The sequence below is a fragment of the Lissotriton helveticus genome, chromosome 4_1 (assembly GCF_964261635.1).
Source record: "Lissotriton helveticus chromosome 4_1, aLisHel1.1, whole genome shotgun sequence".
In the NCBI taxonomy this organism is placed as follows: Eukaryota; Metazoa; Chordata; class Amphibia; order Caudata; family Salamandridae; genus Lissotriton; species Lissotriton helveticus.
This window is the reverse complement of record NC_136063.1, coordinates 2,045,625,871-2,045,648,134: the sequence shown is the minus strand read 5'-3', so window position 1 is coordinate 2,045,648,134 and position 22,264 is coordinate 2,045,625,871. Positions and strand designations below refer to the sequence as shown.

The 22,264-nt window shown below is 43.6% G+C and overlaps 1 protein-coding gene across 1 annotated transcript in view; it reads right to left on the bottom strand.

Moving 5' to 3' along the window:
* LOC144829508 (putative defense protein 3) overlaps positions 1-22,264 on the bottom strand; it is a 95,909-nt gene that overhangs the window by 37,815 nt on the left and 35,830 nt on the right. Inside the window, exons 3-4 of the mRNA XM_078688710.1 lie at positions 11,409-11,524; positions 5,272-5,336 (exon numbers count right to left, since the gene is read on the bottom strand). Of these exons, the coding sequence (XP_078544836.1) occupies positions 5,272-5,336; positions 11,409-11,524 (181 nt within the window). The remainder of the gene's footprint in view (positions 1-5,271; positions 5,337-11,408; positions 11,525-22,264) is intronic.

Here is a 22,264-nt window from a genome sequence, read left to right as displayed (position 1 = left end):
TGGTGGTGAAGTGTCGGGAGGTGGCGGTGGGCCGGTGGGGTTAGGGCGATTGTGCTTTTCCCCTCCTTTCGACGCCAGGGGGGTGCTCTGTGACCGGTGGGGGTGATTTGGCCTCGTTTCCCACCCTCCTCCTGTCTCGAACCCTCCCTCGGCAGCGCCTAAGGAAACCTTTACCCAGGGCTTCGTGGTTGAATGAGCGCATCGGTCCCTGGGCCCTCGCCCCAAGCCGGGCCTGCCCCCCAGACCGATTATTGCAAGGCTTATGAACTATCGCGATCGGGACGCGGCCCTCCGAGCAGGCCGTGAGAAGGGCGACATCCAATGGCAGGGCAACAGCCTGTCCTTCTTCCCGGACTTTACGATCATGGTGCAGGAAGCTAGGCGAAAGTATCAGAGCATCAAGGCCATGCTGAGAAATTTGGGACTCCGTTATGGTATGCTCTACCCGCCCGACTCAGGGTGGACGTTGATGGCAAATCAAGAATTTTTGATACCCCACACGCGTCACAGGAATTCTTCCGCAACTTCAAGAACAACAAAAGTGGTTTGCCCGGTGGCTCACGGCCACTCTCCCCTCCACAGCAGTCCTCGCACTCCAGCGTGGACCTCTTTTCCCAGTCCGGGAGTGGCTGAATGACTGCTTTGTTCTATTCCTTGGTTCACAATATGACTGGTGGTTCTTGCTCGTTCGAATGCATATTTACCATTCTACTGTTTTAGTTATGTGAATGCTGGCTTGCCCGACTGGCGTGGTGAATACCTCCATGGTTTGTTTTTGTGGGAACGCTACTTGGGTATCCCTCTTTCGGGGTGGAGAGAGGGTGGGGGGCGGGCGGGAGGGGTTCTTTGTGGTTTTTATTTTTATTTTTGTTGATTATTGCAGTTTGCAAAGTATGAGGATGTTTTTGAGTGCTATGATTTGCCAATACATTGACTCCATTTATAGGATATTGCTGATATGGTTGTGCTAGGAAATGTGCCCAGTCCTTCCGGACTGTCATTGTTAACTTGGAATGTGCGGGGCCTGAATGATAATAGAAAACGGAGACAAGTCCTGAACTATGTGGCACGTCATAAGGTAGACATCCTTTTCATGCAGGAAACTCATTTGGCAGACGCCACGGCTGGTGGCCTGGCATCGGGGTGGGGCCCGCATAGGTATTTCTCCAGTTATACCTCGTATTCAAGAGGGGTGGCTATCCTTGTACATAAGCGCATCCAGTTCGCACACTTTGCCACAAACTGCGACCCTGAAGGTCGTTTCTTGATCATCACTGGTCAGCTACTGGGTCATCATTGGTCTGTGTCTACGGCCCGAACACTGACACTCCCTCGTTTTATCAATCCCTTTCTACCCACCTCCTTGCTATTGACACTGGGCTCTTGATTATTGGCGGGGACTTTAACCTTCTCATGGATCATGATAGAGACAGTAGCGCTTCCACCCCCGATTCCAAACCCCATTCCCGCCAGGCCCTTCGGGAGATCTGCACACATTATTCCCTTGTAGACGTTGAGGCACATTTACACTCTATCAGCCCTGTTTTCACTCACTACTCTGGGTTCCACAAAACATGGACCAGACTAGATTACTGGTTAGTCTCTCCCATGATTGCTAGCTGGTTGGGATCAGTCCGCACTCTCCCCCGCACTCTTTCTGATCACTGCCCGGTTCTTCTCCAACTGTTTATCCCAAGAGAGGGGGGTTATGAGAGGTGTTGGCGTTTCCCTGGACGGGCATTGCTGGACCCCGTCTTCACCGAGGAGGTGCGACAAGCCATCGAAGATTACTTTGATTTGAACACTGGCTCTGTTGACACCTGGGCGGTCCTGTGGGAGGGCTTTATGGCATATATCAGAGGGGTTTGCATTTCAAAACACGCAGGGATCCTCCGAGACCTGCGCTCCACCTTAGACAAGATCGAAGAAGAAATTGCCGCTGCTGACCGCGAACTACTTACTGCCCCCTCAGACGCCCTGTCCGCCACTCGTATAGCGCTTTGTATTAAGTTCCGTGACGCAGCGGATAGGGAACTTTCATTTCTCAATAAGCCCTGCGTGGCACGGCGTTATGGAGAAGGCGAGCGCCCTGGTCGCCTATTAGCGAACACTCTGCGCCCCTCTAGAACCTCAACTTGCATCATTTCCATGTCTGGTCTAGATGGCTCCCCAGTACAGTCTACCCCGGCGGTCTGTGAGCTCTTCCTCACGTACTATAAGACCCTTTATACCTCACGCCTCTCCGGGAATCTGGCCGACCAAGAAGAGTATCTATCGGAGGTGGCCTGGTGTATCTGGAGCGTTACATGCAAGAGTTCCTTCTAGCCCCTATTACCGCAGACAGCATCATAGAAGCCATTGATGCCTTGCGTGGTTCTTCGGCCCCCGGACTGGACGGCTTCTCGACCGAATTTTATAAAACATATAAAGACCTTCTGGTGCCTCGTCTGGTTGAGGTCTATGAGGAGGCCTTGGATGTGGGCATCCTCCCCCCGACGTTTCGTGAAGCGGTGATCATTCTATTGCCTAAACCAGGGTAAGACCCCATGCTCTGTGGTTCATATAGACCGCTGTCACTGCTGAACACGGACTACAAAATCCTAGCCAAAGTGATAGCAATGAGACTGTCGCTTCTGATGGAATTTATCATTTCTCCCATGCAATCAGGTTTTGTTCCACATAGGTCTACGTCCCTTTACCTCCGCACCTTATTCACGGTCTTACACCGTATTGACCCCGTTACTCCAGCCGCGGCAATTTTATTTGATGCGGAGAAAGCATTCGATTCTCTGGAATGGCCCTTCTTCCTTTCTGTCATGCGCCGTATGGGCATGCCGGAGTGCTTTATTGCAACTGTTGCCCTTTTGTATACCAGGCCCTCTGCTCGGCTGCAACTTAATGGTGTATTGTCAGATCTCTTCCCTCTATCGCGGGGCACAAGACAGGGATGCCCCCTTTCCCCACTATTGTTTATTTTAGCTCTCGATCCCTTGGCCCGGCAGTTCCAGGAGAACCACCTCCAGCGCGGGTTGCAGTTTCGAACTGGCCCTTTATTGATGTCCATGTACGCAGATGACATGATACTATATGTCAGGCACCCCCACTGCAATCTGTCCCCATTAATACGGGAAATTATACGTTTCGGTGCATTCTCAGGACTAAATATTAACTGGCACACATCTATCATTTTTCCACTTACTACCAGCACTACACCCTGGTCTTTTGACTTTCCGCTGGAATGGTGCGATGATTCCGTTAAATATTTAGGAATTCATATCCATCTAGACACTGCATCGATGATACGCCTCAACTATGGCTCTGCAGTCTCCGCGTTGGAAACACAGATTAACCGCTGGATTAGTCTACCCCTCTCCATGGCCGGGAGAGTTGCGATTATTAAAATGGTGGTGCTTCCACGTTTTCTATATTATTTTAATAACATACCGGTTCCCCTAACCAAAGCCTTCTTCAAGCAACTTCGCTCTGTTCTGCTTCGATTGGTCTGGGGTGACTGCACCCCACGTGTCAGCTGGAGAGTCTTGACCATGCCGCCAGACAAGGGCGGGCTGGGTGTACCGGACTTCTACTTGTATTATTTACTTGCCCAATGTGCCTATGCCTATTCTTGGTTCCACCCGGATGCACGTATTCCATAGTTACGTCCAGAGGCGGATTTGGTTCTCCCTAGACAGCTTCTCACACTTCTTCCCACTGGCTTCCCTCGGGACCCGTGTGATATACAAACTGTATCCACCACATGCTGGGCCTGGATTAAACTGCGTAAACTTTTAGGGCTAGATGTGCTCTACTCTCCGGTATTGCCCCTTCCCAATGCCTCCCTTCTTCCCATTACAGAGGAGACGTTGGTGAAGCACACCTTGCAGAAATTTACTATCGTCACCCTCGGGGACCTTTTCCCCGATGGTCATGTATTCTCTATGACGGAGGAAGCCCGATTCACGGACCGCTCCTTTATGGACACATTTATCCTCACCCGGCTTCGCTCAGCATTGAGGGCATGTTTCCCCTCCTTTCCTCTAGCCCCCGAGGAGGTCCCTCCTCTTACTTTAGTGATACAGAGCCCAGCAAACACGCACCTGATCTCCAAGTTATATAAGCAATGTGGAACACTTAAACCTAGTGATGACTCCAAACTCAGGGCCGAATGGGAGAGAGAACTGGGCAGGCCTATTTCGGATGAGCAATGGACATATTGTTGTAAGGCCACGACGGATGTCTCCCTGAATAGTCGGCATAAGTTGCTACAGTTTAAATTTCTCCGGCGGATGTATTTCACCCCGGCTCGTGCACATAGAATAGACGACTTCTGGCCTCACCACTGCCGGAAATGTCTTTCCCCTTTTGCAGATTTCGCGCACTTGATATGGACTTGCCCCAAGATAGATCAATACTGGTTAAACGTTCACTCTACATTGGGGGATATACTGTCTATGCCACTCCTGCCTACTCCTGAGATTGCACTGCTGGGATATGTCATAAATTTCCCTAGGAACATTCGTAAATTGGCAGCGCTTGACTTCCTGTTGGCCAAGAGGGAAATAGCATTGCTCTTGGGTAGTAGACGGGTCCCCACTCTCCGATCATGGTTAAACAGTTTAGCATTTTGCAATACAAACTGCGAGGAGTTCAGCACTTTACTCCCCGCCACTTCCAGGCGTACTGATAAATGGGAACCCTATCGAGACTACATCTCCCGGCAACGAGAGACCCAGGAGCCCCCGACACAATCCGGCATCACCCCGACCGGGTTGAACCCCTTCAATCTCTGCATTGGGGCAGTACGGGGCCGGAGTTTGCATCACTATTTAGCTGTTTTCTTTCTGTTGGCATTATTCAATGTACGTAATTGTGTCATTGGAGTGATGTTCGCTCGGTATGATGTCTTTGATATAAATCAATGTTGAGATATCGTGGTACTCTCTTTTCAGATTTCACTTTGGTTCTTGTCATTTGTGTTCATATTTCATGGATATGCTTTGCTGCCTTATTGTTATTGTCATTATTTGATATTACATTGCACTGTTATTGTTTGATTATGCTTTTATTGTTTTTATTATGTTTATTCTATTATGTCCCTGCATTCTTTTTTCATTTTTGTCATTCGTATTCATGTGAAACTTTAAATTAAGGTTAAAAAAAGTTTTAAAAAAAATAAAAGAACATACACATAGTTTGCCAGAAGAAACGAATTATTGACAGTATCCAGGTACACCTTTCACATTGAAACAATATATTTAGAAATAAGCTTACCTATTGGGAGAGGCGTAGATAGGACGTCGAGCCAATAAACATCATGACTTTGTGCAACAGTTGCTCTGTGAAAATTAAAAACATAATATAAACTGAAACCTCATTTTGATGCTTAGAAGCTATTACTTTAATGGAGATGCATGTAACAGGTTAATTACAGGGTGGTAAATGACGGAGTTAAGAGCTAGCTCACGACTGAATTGAAACCCAAGAAGGCAGGGCATTCATGAATGATAGTTTATGTTTACCTGTGAGGCTTGCCACATTCAGGGGTGCACACCCTTCCTTAATTCAGATTGCTGGCTCATGTACTCAGACAGTATTTTAGTATATCCCCTTAAATAGCCAACGTGTTTTATTCTGTCCTTCCTAATTTGAATTTTGTATTTTCCCTGTTGAAATGAAAAATGTCCGACAGATATTCTATATAATTTAAACTAATTAATTGTATGAGAACGTGGCTTATACATATGAAATGTGGGTGGTTGTATTGAAACGCTGACTGGATTTTATTATTTTGTGGATTGATGAACCTAAACAAACTTGATAGATCGTTTTTTTCAGTGTATAAATAAATGCAATGATGTTACTGAAAACACTTATACCCCAGTCCCAATTTTCCACCCAAATTTTGAGACTCTGGCCCAGATATACTAAACTTCATGCAACCCCCATGGAAATCTAGCTAGCCTCATTGGACAAACAATAAGAAATAAATAAAACAATTTATCTTGCGCGTGCTGCATCGCCAAGGTGGCGATGCAGCGCAAGCGAGGCAAATTGTTTTATTCATTTAATTACTTACCTTACTCCTGTCCGTCATATGTCGGACTCTACTACCCCCCTCCCCACCCTGCCCTATAGCACTCCCTCGGCGAGTCGCCTCTGTAAGCGCTTACAACTTCAACCCCTTTCAGAGGAGGAGCTTAAAGCTTGCTTTAGGAAGTGCAAATCTGCCTCCTCAATCGATTTGTTTCCCCCTCACATTCTGAGACAGATTTTGGATACCACCTGCCCAGTCTATCTCAATTTTTCCACCTCCTCCTTGCAGTTGGGCATGGTTCCTTAGTCATGGAAGAGGGCATGCGTCATTCCTCTTTGTCAAAAAACAAATGTAGCTACTTTGGCCTTGTCAAATTTTACAACTTTCTGTGACCAGCTGTCTCAAATATATTTAGAAAAAATCGTTAATACTCAACTCACAGAGTTTTTGGAGACTTTCAAACTTCTACATCCCGTGCGATCCGATTTTAAATCTTGCCATAGCAACTGCCCTAGTAGAAATAAAATAATCTTCTAAGATGACCTAAGATCTTGGACATAATGTCGCCTTGATCCTATTAGACCTCGTAGCGGCTTTCGACACCGTCTCTCATGATATATTATTCCATCGCCTGCCAGCAATTGGAGTGGGAGAATCAACACTGATGTGGTTCAGCTCCTTTCTGAACCTCAGACAACAGACAGTTTCGGTGAAGCCCCATTCCTCAGATGCTGAGATGTTTAAATGTGGAGTGCTGCAGGGTTCAGCACTAAGCCCCACCCTATTCAATATTTATATGTCGACGCTTGCTTTCTTAGTGGAATCTTAAAGCATTAAAATCATCTCATATGCAGATGAAATTCAGTTACTGCTCTCTTATGAGGGAAATTCAACCTCAGTCAAGAAGACCTTTTCAGCATGCACGAAGGCTGCCAAGAGTTGCCTCAGATCTAATAATCTGCAATGCAATCCAGAGAAGATGGAAATACTGCTTTGTGGCACCAACCCACTTCCTGGTTAGACAGAATGTTGGCTAGGGACTGTACGGGCCCCTGTTCTCCACGGAGGTGGGCAGACATTTGGAGGTGTTGTTTGATGGTCATCTTTCGTTTAAGGCCCATGTCTCCTCTGTAGTGAATGTATGTTATCTAATGGTAAGAAGAAAGCAGGCTTCATTGTCCAGTAGTGTCTGTGTCCACCTCAGTGAGATGAACCCATTATGGCCAGGTGCCCTGTACCAATGCCATGTTTATAGTTCTTTTCAGTGAGGTACATGATGGATCTGGGAGTCTTCTAGACCAGAGCTTCAGGTAGTCCTGCGGGTCACTGTTCCACCCTCTGAAGACACCAATAGGAGCTGAACCAGAGCCTGGGCTGTCACTCTTCAATTGCATGACTGATCTTTAGAGCACTCTTGTTTTTTCCCATGCTGATATATAGTGCAGGTTGGTGGAGACATTGTACCCTCTACCCGTCACCTACGCATTGTCATGGGGTAGACCGTATGGTGTGTACTAGGCAAACAGCAGTGCAATCTGTTCCCTGAATCTAAATAGAAACATAGAACAATGGGAATAGGTGCATGTGAATGAACTGGAGCATATTTTTAATATTCCACCATCAGAACACAAAACTCTATTGGCAAGGGAGTACATCTAAATTGTGTATCAACATGCAGTGGAGCCCTCTAACCATAAAGTGGAGCGACTGGCAATTGGTAGCAGCTGGGATTCTAGTGAGGGAGTGGAGTCTACCAATCCTATCTATGTAAAATCAACTCCGTCCCTAATAGCCGAGGCCCTACGTTTAACCCTCCATATAAGTAGTGTGCTTTGCCTTTGGGCTTACAAGTTGGGTGCATAGATAGTATGATGTCTGGGAGGCAATATTGCATGCAGCACAAGATTCTGGTTAACAATACAGAGTAATATCAGTATGGCTTTGCTTTGCTTTGCTTGGAATAGCCCTGGAGCTGCTCCTCAGAAACCCCAAGGCAGGTCACACCTGTCTGGTTTCAGGCTATGAATTCCATATATGAGCTCCGCATGCACATAAAAGACTGCCTTGAACTAATTTCACCACATGATCAACCTGAAGTTAGCGGACACTTGATAAGCATGTTGTTAATATTGAGAAAGCCAATGTCAATATGTATAACAATATATTCATGTATAAAAACGAAATCGCATCTTTCTTGATTAATTTGCCCATTATGAACTCCACGTCAACCCCGACTCAGAAATATGTAGTCAGGCAGGCTCTGAAACCTAGGCCTGAGGTCACTGATTGACAGAACAAAGGTGGGGTGGCACGTAGCTGGCTTACAAACAAGCACACAAAATCCTAGATCAATCCCACAGACAGGGACAGCAACGCCACCATGGTCCAGCCAGGAAGATTGGCCCCAATAAAGCATATATGGCGGAGGCGTCCCCAAAACACTATAAAGTCAGATGTCACATGAAGTTAGGAACACATAACCAATCAGGACACAGTACACACAGTACATGCAGTGATAACGTGCTCTCCATGCCGGGCTTCTGGACAAGTTACCCACTGGCCACTTGGTGTCTATGCAAGGTCGCGACCCACCTTGATTCCTCATCAAATACAATCATTGATGGCTCCAAAGATGGAGGTTCACATTCCTTACCAAAAAAGGATTGCCTCAACTATTTTATGACATTCAATAAATTGTATGAAAATCTATGTCAGATCGATTGTAAGTCAAGACAGTCCTCAGACCTTATGCCTGTAACTGTTCTCCCAGCAACACTGTTTAATTAAATGAACTGTTCCTGTTTTGCCAAACACCTCTCGTCTTTTGCTTCTTTGAGGTATTTCATGTTCAAGCGACAATGTCTAACTTGTGTGCGGCCCTATTTACACATCGGTAGCCTCCTCCCTTTGTGCTCTGACAATGGTCATTCATGGATTCTGACCCTTTGGCATCCTGTAGTCTTCTGCGGCTTTGTCCCTTTGTCTTCTGACAATGGCTTCTCTGGAAACTGTTGAGTCCATACTTCTGGATTCTGCAATGCCGCCCTTCTACTGCTCATTCTTTTTGACATGTTGGTGCTTTTCCCTTTTCTCCTTTGTGAAAACCAACAAAGAGCGTCTTCAAAAATTATTTCTACTTTAAATGGTAGAGGTTACAGTGTCCTAACCTGAAACCATTCAATCTACCTGGATTCTCGCATGTGCTCCCACATTTAGATACATACTAACCCCCTTGGCGCCACTAGTTTCCATTTGCCTGCACGGCTGTAACTGCTGCACCAGTAGAGAGAAGTCTGACTATGAATAGTTCTCCCCAAGGCATGTAAGAAATCTAAGACGCAGGAAACAGGCCTACTGATCTAGAAGACCAGTCTGAAGAGAAGAGAGGAGCTGTTCATAGGCGGCCTTGAGGACAGGAAGAAGGGTCCAGTGGAGTGAATCCCGCAAAGTCACTGTCACAGTGGAGTGAGTTGTACGGGAGGCAGGAAGACCTTGCTGATGACAACAGAAATGAAGACATCTTAGAGATGGTTTAGGATACACTGGGGACTTTTTAGGACAGAGCCTGAATCACACAGTCCTTCCTGCACCATCCCTGCCATTATAAGGACAAATATCATCACATTTCCAGTCCTAAGGTGATGGAGGTGTTCTTTCACTTGGCCATGGGGCACCAATAAATTGGCTGAAGTTGATTACCCTAATTTATATTGTGATAGGGCTCCTGGTTTTATTGTATTTATATTTTTGTCATTTCCGTCTGTATTTATCCATATTTATTTTTTGCTAATTTTGCCAGTATTTATCCATATTTATTTTAGGGTTTGTGAAAAAATGAAGCTGAAATGTGTATATTTCTGCATTTATTTAACCAGTTAAAGTACACTCGTGCCTGACCGCTTGACAGGTTTCAGTGATATATACACACTCAGATGATAAGATATGCACTTATAAGAAATCATGCAAATTTTAGTATCAAGGTTGTGCAAATCTACTGCTGCTTAAGGCTCTTAATTAAATTTCCTTTATTTTTGTAATCCCCTTGCCTGTCAATCTGCACGGCTATTTGCCTGATTGTCATGTCTGATATCATTTAGAATCATCACTAAAAAGCAACCCAATTTCCGTTTTTATCCACATTTAAAAATAAATACATGCAGGAACATAAATGGTTTCTGTCTGTATTTATCTGTAGAAATCAGTACAAACAGAAAACAGGGAGCCTTAATTGTGATTTAAAGATATACCTGTCCTTAACTCTGCATTGAAATTTCCCAGTGCTTACTGGGAACTTATGATCGCAGTTGGTGCTCAGGACCCATGGGTTTACCACCTCCTGAAACAGTTCAGCCACATTTGAGCAATAAAGAGATATGGGCCCATGAACTTAGACTTTTCCCAGCACAATAAATAGTTCTCTTAAACTTTGGAGATTGGTTGTAGTAGTAAATGGTTTATTTTCAAACTTCGTATGGCACCACCTTATCACTGAGGCCAAGGTTAAGTGAAAAAGGGAACATTTACTTTGGCCCATTCCCTTTGGAAACCCAAAAACATATTTTCTGGGACACATTAATTTAATCATATTGAGGTTTTCCACATTGTACCTAAATTGGTTCAGAAACTAGGACACATGACAAACTTGATAGACAAAATTCTGCCTTGCATCATTGGTCCTTTGCCTGGGGCTGAAAAATAAAACCTTATTGTGTCCTCATTCAATGCAACTGGTGCTCGTGTAAAGCTCTCTGATACCTGAAACCTTCGGGTCAAGTTTGCGTATATACAACTCTGAAAAGAAAAAAAAATGACTGTCTTGCTAGTCATGATTGGCAGCATCGAGAGACATTCAGAAGATCAAGACTCAATATTTTTCGGTTTAAAAAAACAAATACAAACGGGAAAACATTGATTTTGGTCTATATGTGTGTGTACTAATCAACAAAAACAGAACACCTGGAACTTTACATATAAGCAAAGGGAGAACTTAGAAGCTAATGTTCATCTTGGATGGTCCTATGGATCTTTTAGGAGATCACATTGTTCCCTGAATGCTGGAGCTGAGTCTTAAATTCAACCTATTAGGGAGAGAAGCCACTTCCATGATGATGATCCAAAGCCAAAAGGGATCCAAATGAGTGAGGCTTCAGAGGCAAAGGAAGACCCGCCTGTCACCACAGGTGCGAAAATCTGTTGCCATAATGGTTCTGACCTGAAGACCTTCATCAGGTTGACAAAGAAACACATTACTATCTTCCCACACTCTTAGTTAAGACAATGCCTGTATTCGGACAATCTATTGATGGTTTGTCTCACATATGCTGAAAGTTAATGTGAGTTCTAAGGTAGTGGAGAAGATTGCAAAAGCACTTACTTGAATGTCACAGCTTTTGGGCAGTTGGAAGAGGGTGGCATCCAGGTATATGTTGTAGCATTGTTCTTCACATTTGTATTGGCGTGAGTGATAGCTCCTCTTTCATTTTGAGAACACTAGGAAAAAAATTTACTTGTGAAACAGGGGCAGACAGAGAAAGGTTTATTTGAGCTAGTTTTTTGTGCGCAGAAAACATACTTCTCTAGATGCTTTGTATTTCAAATAACGAGCACCTGTCAAAGAGTCAGTACTAAAGAATCGAAAGCCATTTAATTATGAACAGACAAGCAGCTGGCCAAAAAAAGCAGAAAACATCCAGCATCACAATGTAATTTTGCTATGCCTGTATAATTTACTATGTCTGTTCTATAAGATTAATCCGTGTTAAGAGTAAAATAATCCACATCCAGTAAATAAGGGCTGAGACCAAAATCATTTCTTTTTTTAGGGTATCTGGAAGCAGGGGTACCTGTTAGGCATTGTGTATTAAAGGCATGGGAAACAGGCTTCTTTGCTGAATAGTGTTCACTATAGTGCAGACATCACTACTGGTGATGGAGGATTAGTTTAGAGGTCAGAGTATATAACCAGAAATGTCCCAGGAACAGAAGACTTTAAAGGTCCTGATTGCATAAACTCTCCTTAATCCCTCACATAGTGTACTGTAGGATGGGATAAACCCACACAATATTGCCTATTGGCTGTGCTTTTGTGTGTATCTCTGTTGTCAGTGGAGGCAGTAAAACCATAGGTCAGGTGGACAGGAGCATGTACTGATTAATGGCCAGGGTTGTCCCCTTGGAGTACCTTAAGCTAGAGATTGCGGAGGTCGAGACCTTCCCCCCTTGTTTTCAACTCTCAGTTTCCTCATGCGAACACTTAGGGTGCAGAGTTGAGAGATTCTTCCTCACACAGATTTCTTGGCCAAAATGGATGGATGGATGGATGGAATGTTGGATGGACAGGAAGATTACCATGTAGAGAGACTGGCCGATTGACAGACAGATGAAGGTTTGCCCAGGCTTCTTTATATTGTATGTTTTAAAGTGCAAGAATATGTTGCCTTATGGCCACTTCAGAGCTCTTGTCAACCTGATAGATGACAAATCTCACTTGTCACAAGGTCTCAGACATGTTAATCCTGGGAATTATCTTTGATATTACGTCAACAGGATTGAGAGATGGATCCCAATTGGTGAATCAGGAGTATAAAATATAGAGTTTGAGGTTGATAGTACATTGAGCTTCATACAGCAAGGGGATATTCCTGCCATGTTGTCCAAGCTGTCTATGTACTATTTAATGTTTTTAAGGTTTTTATCAGCAGATAGTGCATATGTTACGTTCTCAAGGACAAGTTCAGGGTAGCAAAAGACTTTTTAAATTTAATCCAAGATTTTTCTACCCAAATCTTTTTTGGCGGATTAGTGCAGATTCTTGATAGGTACTTAGTGAGGTGCCAAATGTTGCAGGTATTCGGGCTTCTACCACAGACTGCCTTGTGCAAGGTTCATAGTTTATTGTCATTTATAAACATTTACTGTATTAGAAGCAAGTGGATTTCTGTTCCTGGACCTGTGGTTTGTTTACCACTGTGCATAGAATCTTGCAATAGTCAATGCTTGAGACACCCATGAGACAATCAAAGACCTAGTTATCTACTGGATCCTTGTCTTAAGTAGTGGAAAGATCTTACTAAATATATTAAGTTGGTAGTGTGCTCCCTCATGCTGCGTTTGCCAACAGAACGATAGACAATTCTGATTCAATTTGGTCCCAATGTTTAGCTTTATTTCCCAGTGCCTTCAGTGCATCCCAGGCCAGCTGATGGAAAGACTCTCACCCATAACTAATATCCCCTTTTTGATCTGCAAAGGTAGCAGAAATATTCCTACATCTGGTAGAAATTCTCCTTTCAAGATCACGTTTTTGAGTATGAGATCTCAATAGCGCTAAAATCAGTCTCTTCTAATTTGGAAGAGTGTCTATGAATTGTTTCGATACATCTAACAAGGTAAGTGGTATATCGGAATACCCAGGTTTATAGGAAACATTGGCTTTTTTTACTGAAGAGGTGACCAGGAGAATCTATGTCCTACCAAAAGATGAAATGGGGCATCCAATGAATAGAAAACAACCTTGCCCTCTTACCAAATCCTACATGTTCAACGCTCACCGTAATTGTGGGTTCCAGAATCTGCCTTTGATTTCTGATGCCTGGTTAGGTGTAAACCCTATTGAGACCTCATTCACTATATGGTCCCTTTAAGCAGATCCTTTTGATGTGTTGAATGCTGTTTATGAATACAGATTTAATACAATCCAGTGTGGTATCCATCAGTCATAAAGTTCAAGGAGTTTCTAGTGGTCCAGTGATTCACAGGTTTTGCACAGATTAACAAGTTCCAAGGCCTCAGGCTGATCCGTATCTGCTGCACATAGGACTTATTTCCCAACATTCATTAATATGGGCTTGGCTCCTTATGTAGGTCTGCTGCCCCATTGAAGCATGTGAAGTATATGGTTAGACTCTATAACACCTTGTAGATGTCTGAAAATAATGCCACAATGCTGTGGGATACTCATTCTCTACCTTGTTTGCCTCTTGATTGTGCTTTTTCTTATACATCCACAGGCTGAAGTCTCCTGAAATGAGGCCTGTACTGGCACACCCTTTGAAGGAGCCAGGAAGGGTTTGTGAATGTATATGTTGAGGAAGATGACATTGTAACTGGGTTTGCAGTGTACAATTCTTAGATTGAAAAATCTGTTGCAGATCGAGGTACATGTATAGTTAGATGCTTGGAAACTACTCTAGTTGTCTAGCTAGTATGCCTTGGGTGACCATAGCAGTCACTAAGTAGTGGTTAGTTCCATATCCAACTAGGAGCAACCTCAGGTACTGCAACCTGGGTATGTAACCGGAAGTTCATTTTCCATGCCACAGGTAAGGAAATTATTACTACCACCCAAGAGTGTTGTGTGCCCCCCCCCCCAATTCATGTTTCTCCAAGCGGAAATGTTTGTTCCAGAATTACTACAACTTCACTATGTTTTAGAATAGAAAGTAACCATCAATGCTTACAATGAAACACACTCACTGCTGTAGTAAATACCATTGAGAACACTTAGCGGATATGGTCAATATACCTGTGAAGATCAAAGGGATCTATTCCAGGGGAACAATCATTCGTGGTAATGTAAAAAAGTCCAACGAGCTCCACACCAACTGTAATACAGAGACATTTTAGGAGTACGGGAACTAGCAGTACAGGAGTACTCTTTTACCTACTCTGACAAGCCTTTGGGAAGGAGGCTCGAAACGTCCAACTCCCTGATCAAGGTTAAGGAGGCCTTTCTATTTCTACTAACTGTATATGAAACCTCCTTGAATATTCCCATTTTACATGTTTTGGGGGCCATTCTCAAAGGCATGTAAGAGTGCGTAAGCAAGTAGTACAGGAACTTGAATTAATCCAAATATCTTTCTGAATAGGTCTGGTGTTTTTTTTTAAGTAATGCTGCTTAACATGTTTTACATTCTCATTTGTTGTGGGTGTGACATTTTGCTTCCTGTTTCTTGTTAACAATGATAGCGAGAGTGCCTTGATATGCTGAAGGTTTTTCTTTTACTTCATATGCAGCTCCCATGTCGGTTTGTCAGTGATGGGAGTTCTCAGTGGTGGGTGTTTCCAGTTTCTCTCCTTGCTGAGAACTTTTCAGATGGCACTCTGTATTGAAGGTTCAGTGCTTATGCCAAGATTGCATTGCCTTTGAGCACTAAATTTAAAGTGGTACGGCTGGTCGTATAATGTTTTATCTGTCTGCGGATTTTATTGTGCATTGTGTGTGCTGTGCTGTTGTCTGCAAGCGTGTTTGTTCTCTTCAGAATAAGTGATATGTACTTATTTGGCACGCATTTTATGCCTGGTGTTTATGGCAGCTGTTTGGTACTGTTGTGTGAACTTGTTTGGTACATGTGGGAGTATGCAAAATACCTTATGGTCTAAAACTTTCCACCACTCCTTCCCCCACATTTCCTGGCGAAATTGACATCTCTATTTTCAAATCAGGAAATATCCTTATCCAAGCTTCCGAAAACCACCTCACCATTTTTAACACCACTTCAGCTCCTTATCCCAATACTTACTACCTATACTTACCCCTATCCTCCCAGCCACACAAACGCAAGATGCTTTTTTGTCCCCTCAATCCCTGTCCTCTACCCATCCATTCCCTGACCCACCAATCACTATTGAAATCCCTGATTCTCATGTGCATTTTCCCACAACCTCATCTGCATCACCCCCTCCTCCTGACTTTCTTATAATTTCCCCAACCTCCCAAACCCCACCTCCTCTTGTACACCTGCCCCCGATCCCCTGTCGACTCCTCGAATAACTACTATGTCCTTCTCCCCTAGTAACCTTACTACTACGCCCTCAGACACCCAAATCCTCCCCCCTCCCCATGTAACACTTTCCCGTGATCCCTCATCGGCTCCACAAATCCTCCTCTCTCTCTTATCCTGTTACCCATCCCCCCTTTTATCCAACTAACAGCCCCCACCATCCCTCCCATGCCCCCTTTTCCTCTTTTGACACCCAGTTGACTCATGGGAATGCCCTTTCATACCCTTCAATTCCACTTCTTCCCTCCAACCCTAACACCCCTCTCCAACCTCCGCCTGGTTTTCCACCTTATTCACACCCTAGACCGTCACCCCCAACCAACTTGGACAATTTTCCCTTCCCACCTGATCTCCTAGCCCCCTTCCTTATCTCACTTCTTACCTTCTTCTCTGACAAAATCCCTAAAATTGATCAATCCATCGTCTTAACTCCCCCCCCACTTAGCCTACCTCCCCTCCTTAACATTCCCGCTTTGTCCCCATCCACTCCTAGCCGCCCTCGGAGCCCACCCAACTCCCCCTCACTGTCACCCTTTCTGAACCTTACTATTCCGTCCCCCAGCTAAAAAACAATGCATCCTGGAAGAATTTTTGTCCTGTATCTGAACGGGATGTCATCAACATCATCTCCAACCTTAAACCATCCTCACATACCAGAGATCCCCTCCCGGCCTATCTTGTACAAGACCTCAAACACATCATTGCCCCTTATTGGACCACTATCATCAACGCCTCCCTTGCCACCAGCAGTGTCCCTGAGTCCCTCCAACTAGGCCAAATTACCCACATCATCAGAAATGCTACTGCTGACCCCAATGACTTAAATAATCTGCACCACATTTCTAACCTTCCTTTCTTATCTAAGGCCCTGGAAAAATGTGCCTTGCTCCAGATGGACAAACACATCGAATCATTCAACCTTTTGGACACTTTACAATCAGGCTTTCGAAAGGGCTGTGGCACTGAAACAGCCATGCTCAATATTATTGATGACATCCATCTCTCCCTAGACAAGGGTGAATCCTCCCTTCTCATTCTTCTTGACCCCTCTGCTGCTTTTGATACCGTTAACCATACTGCCTTACTCAATATTCTCAAAGACCGTTTTGGCTTTGATGGTGCTGTTCTCAAATGGTTCCCCTCCTTTTTCCAACATAGAAAGCAACAAATTAAAGTCAGCGATTGACTTTCTAAACCTTTGTCAGTCAGGGCTCTATTCTCTCTCCCACTCTATTCAACCTCTTCATGGAACCCCTCACCTTTATCCTTAACCACTTGGCTGCTAAAGCACATGATGCTCTTCCATTGACTTTCCATTGAAATCAATGGAAACTCCATGACGAGTTACCCTTGTCATTAGCACTGAAGGGGTTAAACAAGCGAAAATCAATTACCACCTCTATGCCGATGACACCCAACTTTACTATAAATCATATCCCATACCGATGTCTTACATCTCAATGATACCTTAGCTAAGATTCAAGTGTGGTTTTCATAACCACTTCAAACTTAACCCTAAAAAAACTGAAATCCTTCTATTCTCGCCTAAAAACAACTCAAACCTATTCAACACTCGATCTCTGACATCAAAGTTCTCAACTGCTCTCTCTCCATCTCTAACTCAGTCAAATCCCTCGGCATCAGCATCGACCTAAGCCTCAGCCTTACTCCCCACATAAAAAATTCGGCCAAAGGTTCTCTTTTCACACTTCACCACCTTAAAAAAATGAAACCCTTTATCCCTGCAGATGACTTTAAATCAGTTGTGCAATCACTGGTCCTGTCTAAAATTGACTATGGGAATGCCACTCTCGCTGGTACTCTTAAAATCCTCCTAGCACCGATCAAATCCGCTTTGAACCTTGCTGCCAGGCTTATTACTGACTGTAAGCGCTTTGATCACATCTCCCCATTCTCAAAGACCTTAATTGGCTTCCGATCGAAGGCAGATCCACCTACAAGACTGCTGGCATCACGCACAAAGCCCTCCATCAAAATACCCCTTCTTACCTCTCTGACAAACTCCACAAAGCAGGCTGTACTAGACCAATGAGGAGCACTAACGCTCTTGTCCTTGTCCCTCCTTTATTAACACCTTCAATGCTACAGCAATTCCCCCCTGGTGCTGAACTCTGCAGATCCCCATTGTTGATGACGAGCTCAGCTCATCATGAGCACACGAGCAGTGTACTGCATGACGAGCTGAGCTCGTCATGAGCATGGAAGGGGTTAAAAAAGAAATCTACACAGTCCCGCTCGTTCTCTGGAAACGCGCCCTCCGTCTGGAGTGCCCTCCCTAAAGATCTACATTGTAACCCCTCTTACACCAGCTTCAAAAAAGAGCTCCAGCTGCTCCTTCTCAATAAATATTGGGGTTCTTTATGTACTGTCACTAGTTAATAATTCCTACCCTTGCCCCATCAGCCTAGGTCCCCTCGACTTATTGTGTCACTCCATCCCCCCCATTCAATTATTTCATTTTGACCCCCTCTTTATTCTTTGGGTAATGCCTACCATCCACCACACACTTTCCCCTCACCCCTCACCCTCCACTGATGGCCTTCACTCTCCCGCCATCCCCCCTCCTCTCACACTAACTAACTTTGCTTTTCTCCAGTGCTATTTTTATTTCAATACCTCATTGTATTGAAGTGTAATTGAAATTCTGTATTACCAAAACCTGTAAAGCCCTCTGATACTCTTGGGTCCAGCCAGTGCTATATAAAACCTTTAAAACAACTAAATAAATAAATAAAATAAATGTGTTCATTGCTACTGGTTCAAGTTAGGTTTTTGTGAGGAACTGATATGATCTTCCCCATGGTAGTGGTAGTTTGCTTGGATGCTCTTCAAGTATTTCATTTTGCGAGGTGTACTGTTATTACATGTAATGTTTTAGCTTGTACCACAGTGGTGGTGCATCATTACCCATTCGTCCACTCTGTCTCGTCCCAATGCTCTTCTCTGGATTTAGTCTTGGCTCAAGGCAATTGGTCAGCAGAGGAGAGAAGTTCAAGATGCCTTCCAACTGGAGAAAGCTGATTAAAATCTTGATGGCAATGGAGTCATATGCAGCCCACGTACAGTGCAAGGATCTTCTGGATTGGATGGTCAGTGAGTGGGGGCACCATTTCCCTTCTTGGAACGTCTGGAACACTCCCTAATGGCATAGGCGGAGTCTCACTTTTATTAAATAAAGACCTCTTACCTTCCAGGAGTAGAGAATTTGTAGGCCCAGTGCTTTCAGTCTGATATTTTCATCCTCAATAGACTAAGACTTCTCTCTTTGCCCAGAAGTCTTTCAGAAGATCAAAAGATTCTCAGGGTAGACATTTTAGCCTCCAAACAGAACACTCTGCTTCCTGCTTTTTGCCCAATGGGGAAAGTAATGGTGGTTTGGGGCCTGCATGTAGTCCTCTTTCAATAGCCTCAGGGGATGTTGTTTGCTTTTCCCTCTGTTGCCTCTTTTGCTTAGGGTTCTAGACAAGATCAGGAGGTCCCTGGCCTTGGATGCCTCTTGTTAAACTGATGTCAATCAGGCCTGAAGGGCCTTGACATCTTCGAAGTGCAACAGTCGCTTAAGGTTTGGTATGTCTAATGAAGTAGTAGGTGTTCTGCAGCTCTCTGTCTAGGTGTCTTTCTATGCTACAACCACTGGATTTTGAGTGACCACCTTCAGTGAGACATCTGCCACTTTAAGCCATTTGCAGAGGCAAATATTGAAGATCCTTCTGCTCCTGATGTGAGGTTTGCAACACATCAACTCGTGCTTGTAAACCTTTTAACATACCGGATTTTTTTGCAAGCTAGTGTTATGATTGGGTTCTATACCTCATCTCTCTGTGACCAGCTGTCAGCCATCCGTATATTTAGAGAACCGTAGGGGGGCTTAGTCTTCTATTGAGAGGCTTCCATCTCAGCTTTTGAGAGTTTGAGCTGGCAATTCCAGTGATTAGGCCTAGGGTTTAGACCTGTGGTTCCTTGTTTATCCTTTTATCATTTTAGGATTAGGTTTGTGGTTTGTTCTTGGTCCTATCGTTCTTGAAAAGTATTCCCTTTCGCCTTTTTAACCTTTATAGGAGGCTTCTATCAATTGTTTCACCTGGAAAATAGCATTTATGGTAGCTATTACATTTATTAGAAAGTTGAGAAATACTGGGTCTTTTTTCACAGAAAGCTTTGTATGAGATTCCTCTCAAATGAAATGGTGTTGAGGCCTTCTTTTGAGCATAAAATGTTTTTCCATTTTCACCTCTTTCTGGACATTGTTTTGCCTACATTGGTCCCTAGGTTTGTTGGTTACGTTGATCAGTCTTTTGGTTTGTTGAATATAGGTCTGGCAGTCAAGGTAGGTTTGACCTGAAGCAAAGCATTTCATGGGGCGAATGGTCTAGTTGTTTCATTCAGTCTCGTACATGCAGAAGATAAGCTTACTTCCCCCACTATATGTAGCGGTATCTAATCTGAAATTGCCTCTGCTTATTCTAATTTGGGAGTTATTCTTTGTTTTTCTGTGAAAGGACGTTTTACAAGGGCGTGTTGGGTTGAGTGCAAGACAGTGACCATGATTAGTTTTGCACTATTATCTGGATGTGTCTGAGGGTTCCTGTGGGACTGCTGGTGTTATTGTAGGTTGCATCTCGGCCAATTGAGCATTTTCTGTCTTTTAAGTATCTGGATTCAAAGTTGTTCTCTACACTGCATTAAACCCTTTGTGACATACACTGTCAGTGGTTGACTCTTGTGTGTATGTTTCAGATGCCTGCTTTCTGCTTGTTATATCCTCAGAAGTAGGGACTGGGACAACATAAAGTGGATGAGTTGGTAATGCCCCGATTACTTATGGTTAACATTTATTAATCCAAGCCCTACCATTCCTCATCACAGTTATGCAACCCTTCCACCAGTGGGTGTCCATTGGTCTTGTGACCCATCAAATACTGGTAACCGAGGTGGAGTGTGTGAATCCTGTGGAAAATAAGGAATCACTTGTGGAATAGGTGTTTGCTGCGTTGAATTATGTATGCGTTGGAAAGTACCACCCATTTTCCCCTGGCTAATTTTGACAGGTTTGACCTGCTGAAATGTGTCATTTGAATATTTTATGAGAATTGTAATTAGAGTTTTAGTTGGCATTCCAATCTCTGTGCAAACACCTGTTTCAACAGGGAGTGAAATTTAGCCACCACCTCGCAACAAGGGTGTAAAGGTGCGGGCACAATTACATTGACACATCTTTGTGGTTTAACGTGTTCATGTGTGTTCCACTAATAATAGACATATGCCTAATTGAGTGATGGGGTTGGTTTCATGCATTGTGCTCCACCACACTTAGGGTGTGTGGTGGCATTTATTTTTAATGAGGTTTCATTATCCTTTTTTAAATATTTAACTGAAATGAAATTGAATTGTAATATTTGTAAGTGCCTACAATTACCTGTAGGAATATGTTAAATAAACAGTAGGCTTGATCAACGTAATAAAGCAGCAAAAGGTAGCTATTGTTTTTATTTGTGTTTTAATCCTTGTATCATTGACTTTAAAAAAAGCGTAAAACAACTTAAAAACCTATTAATACTTGAAGGAGGGGGCGATTGGACGAGGGAAGGATTATTGTACAAGCATATTGCACTTTTTCGATGGAACTTGATTTTAATGCAGTATTAATTGATAGATTATTTTACAGATTGAAATGTTTTATCGAATGTTTGTTTTAGGGAGTGAAATTTCTAAAATAAACATTTACTACTACACCTACTACTAATGAGATTTTCATGATGGGATAAACTATATGTTGTTTTGTTATTGTTATGAGTCATGTGTCTTTTTTGTTCCCTGTCGACACAGGCGGTACTTTTTTCTCTTTTTCATCCTTGTTGTCTTATGTGGATATGTATCAACCACCCAAGGGGCGGGCGTGTTTTTGTTCCTACTGTGATTCTGAATGCATTTGGATTCATTCATATGTAGTGGGAGGCATTTTGCTGTCTTGGATGTTATGTGTGCTATTTAGTATTGCGGGTGTTGTAAGAATGCAGGTAGTTTATTTTGTGTGGATGATTAATTGGTGTTGAATATGAATCTTGCGGCTGTTTGCCTTTGAAGTTTGTGTTTTATTTCTCTGCGAAAAGGGAAGGTATGCTCTGTCCAGTCTCACTTGGTGTTTTGTTGGTACCATAAACAGTTTTCTCCTTGTCTTATTGGGTATAGTAGCTGATTATTGTGGACGAAGCAACATCCTGAAAAACATTGTAAGTATATATTGGTAAATTTAGATTTACTATACTAAACTCCACATTTATATCACTTGACGACTTGCTCGTGATGAAGGTATGGGGATGTCGACTTTTTGCAATAAACCTTCTGTGTGCACCTTCACTATTTAACAACCTTAGATCATGCTGGCTTAACTCAGTCGGTGGGCTTGGGAGGGTGACTCTGGACA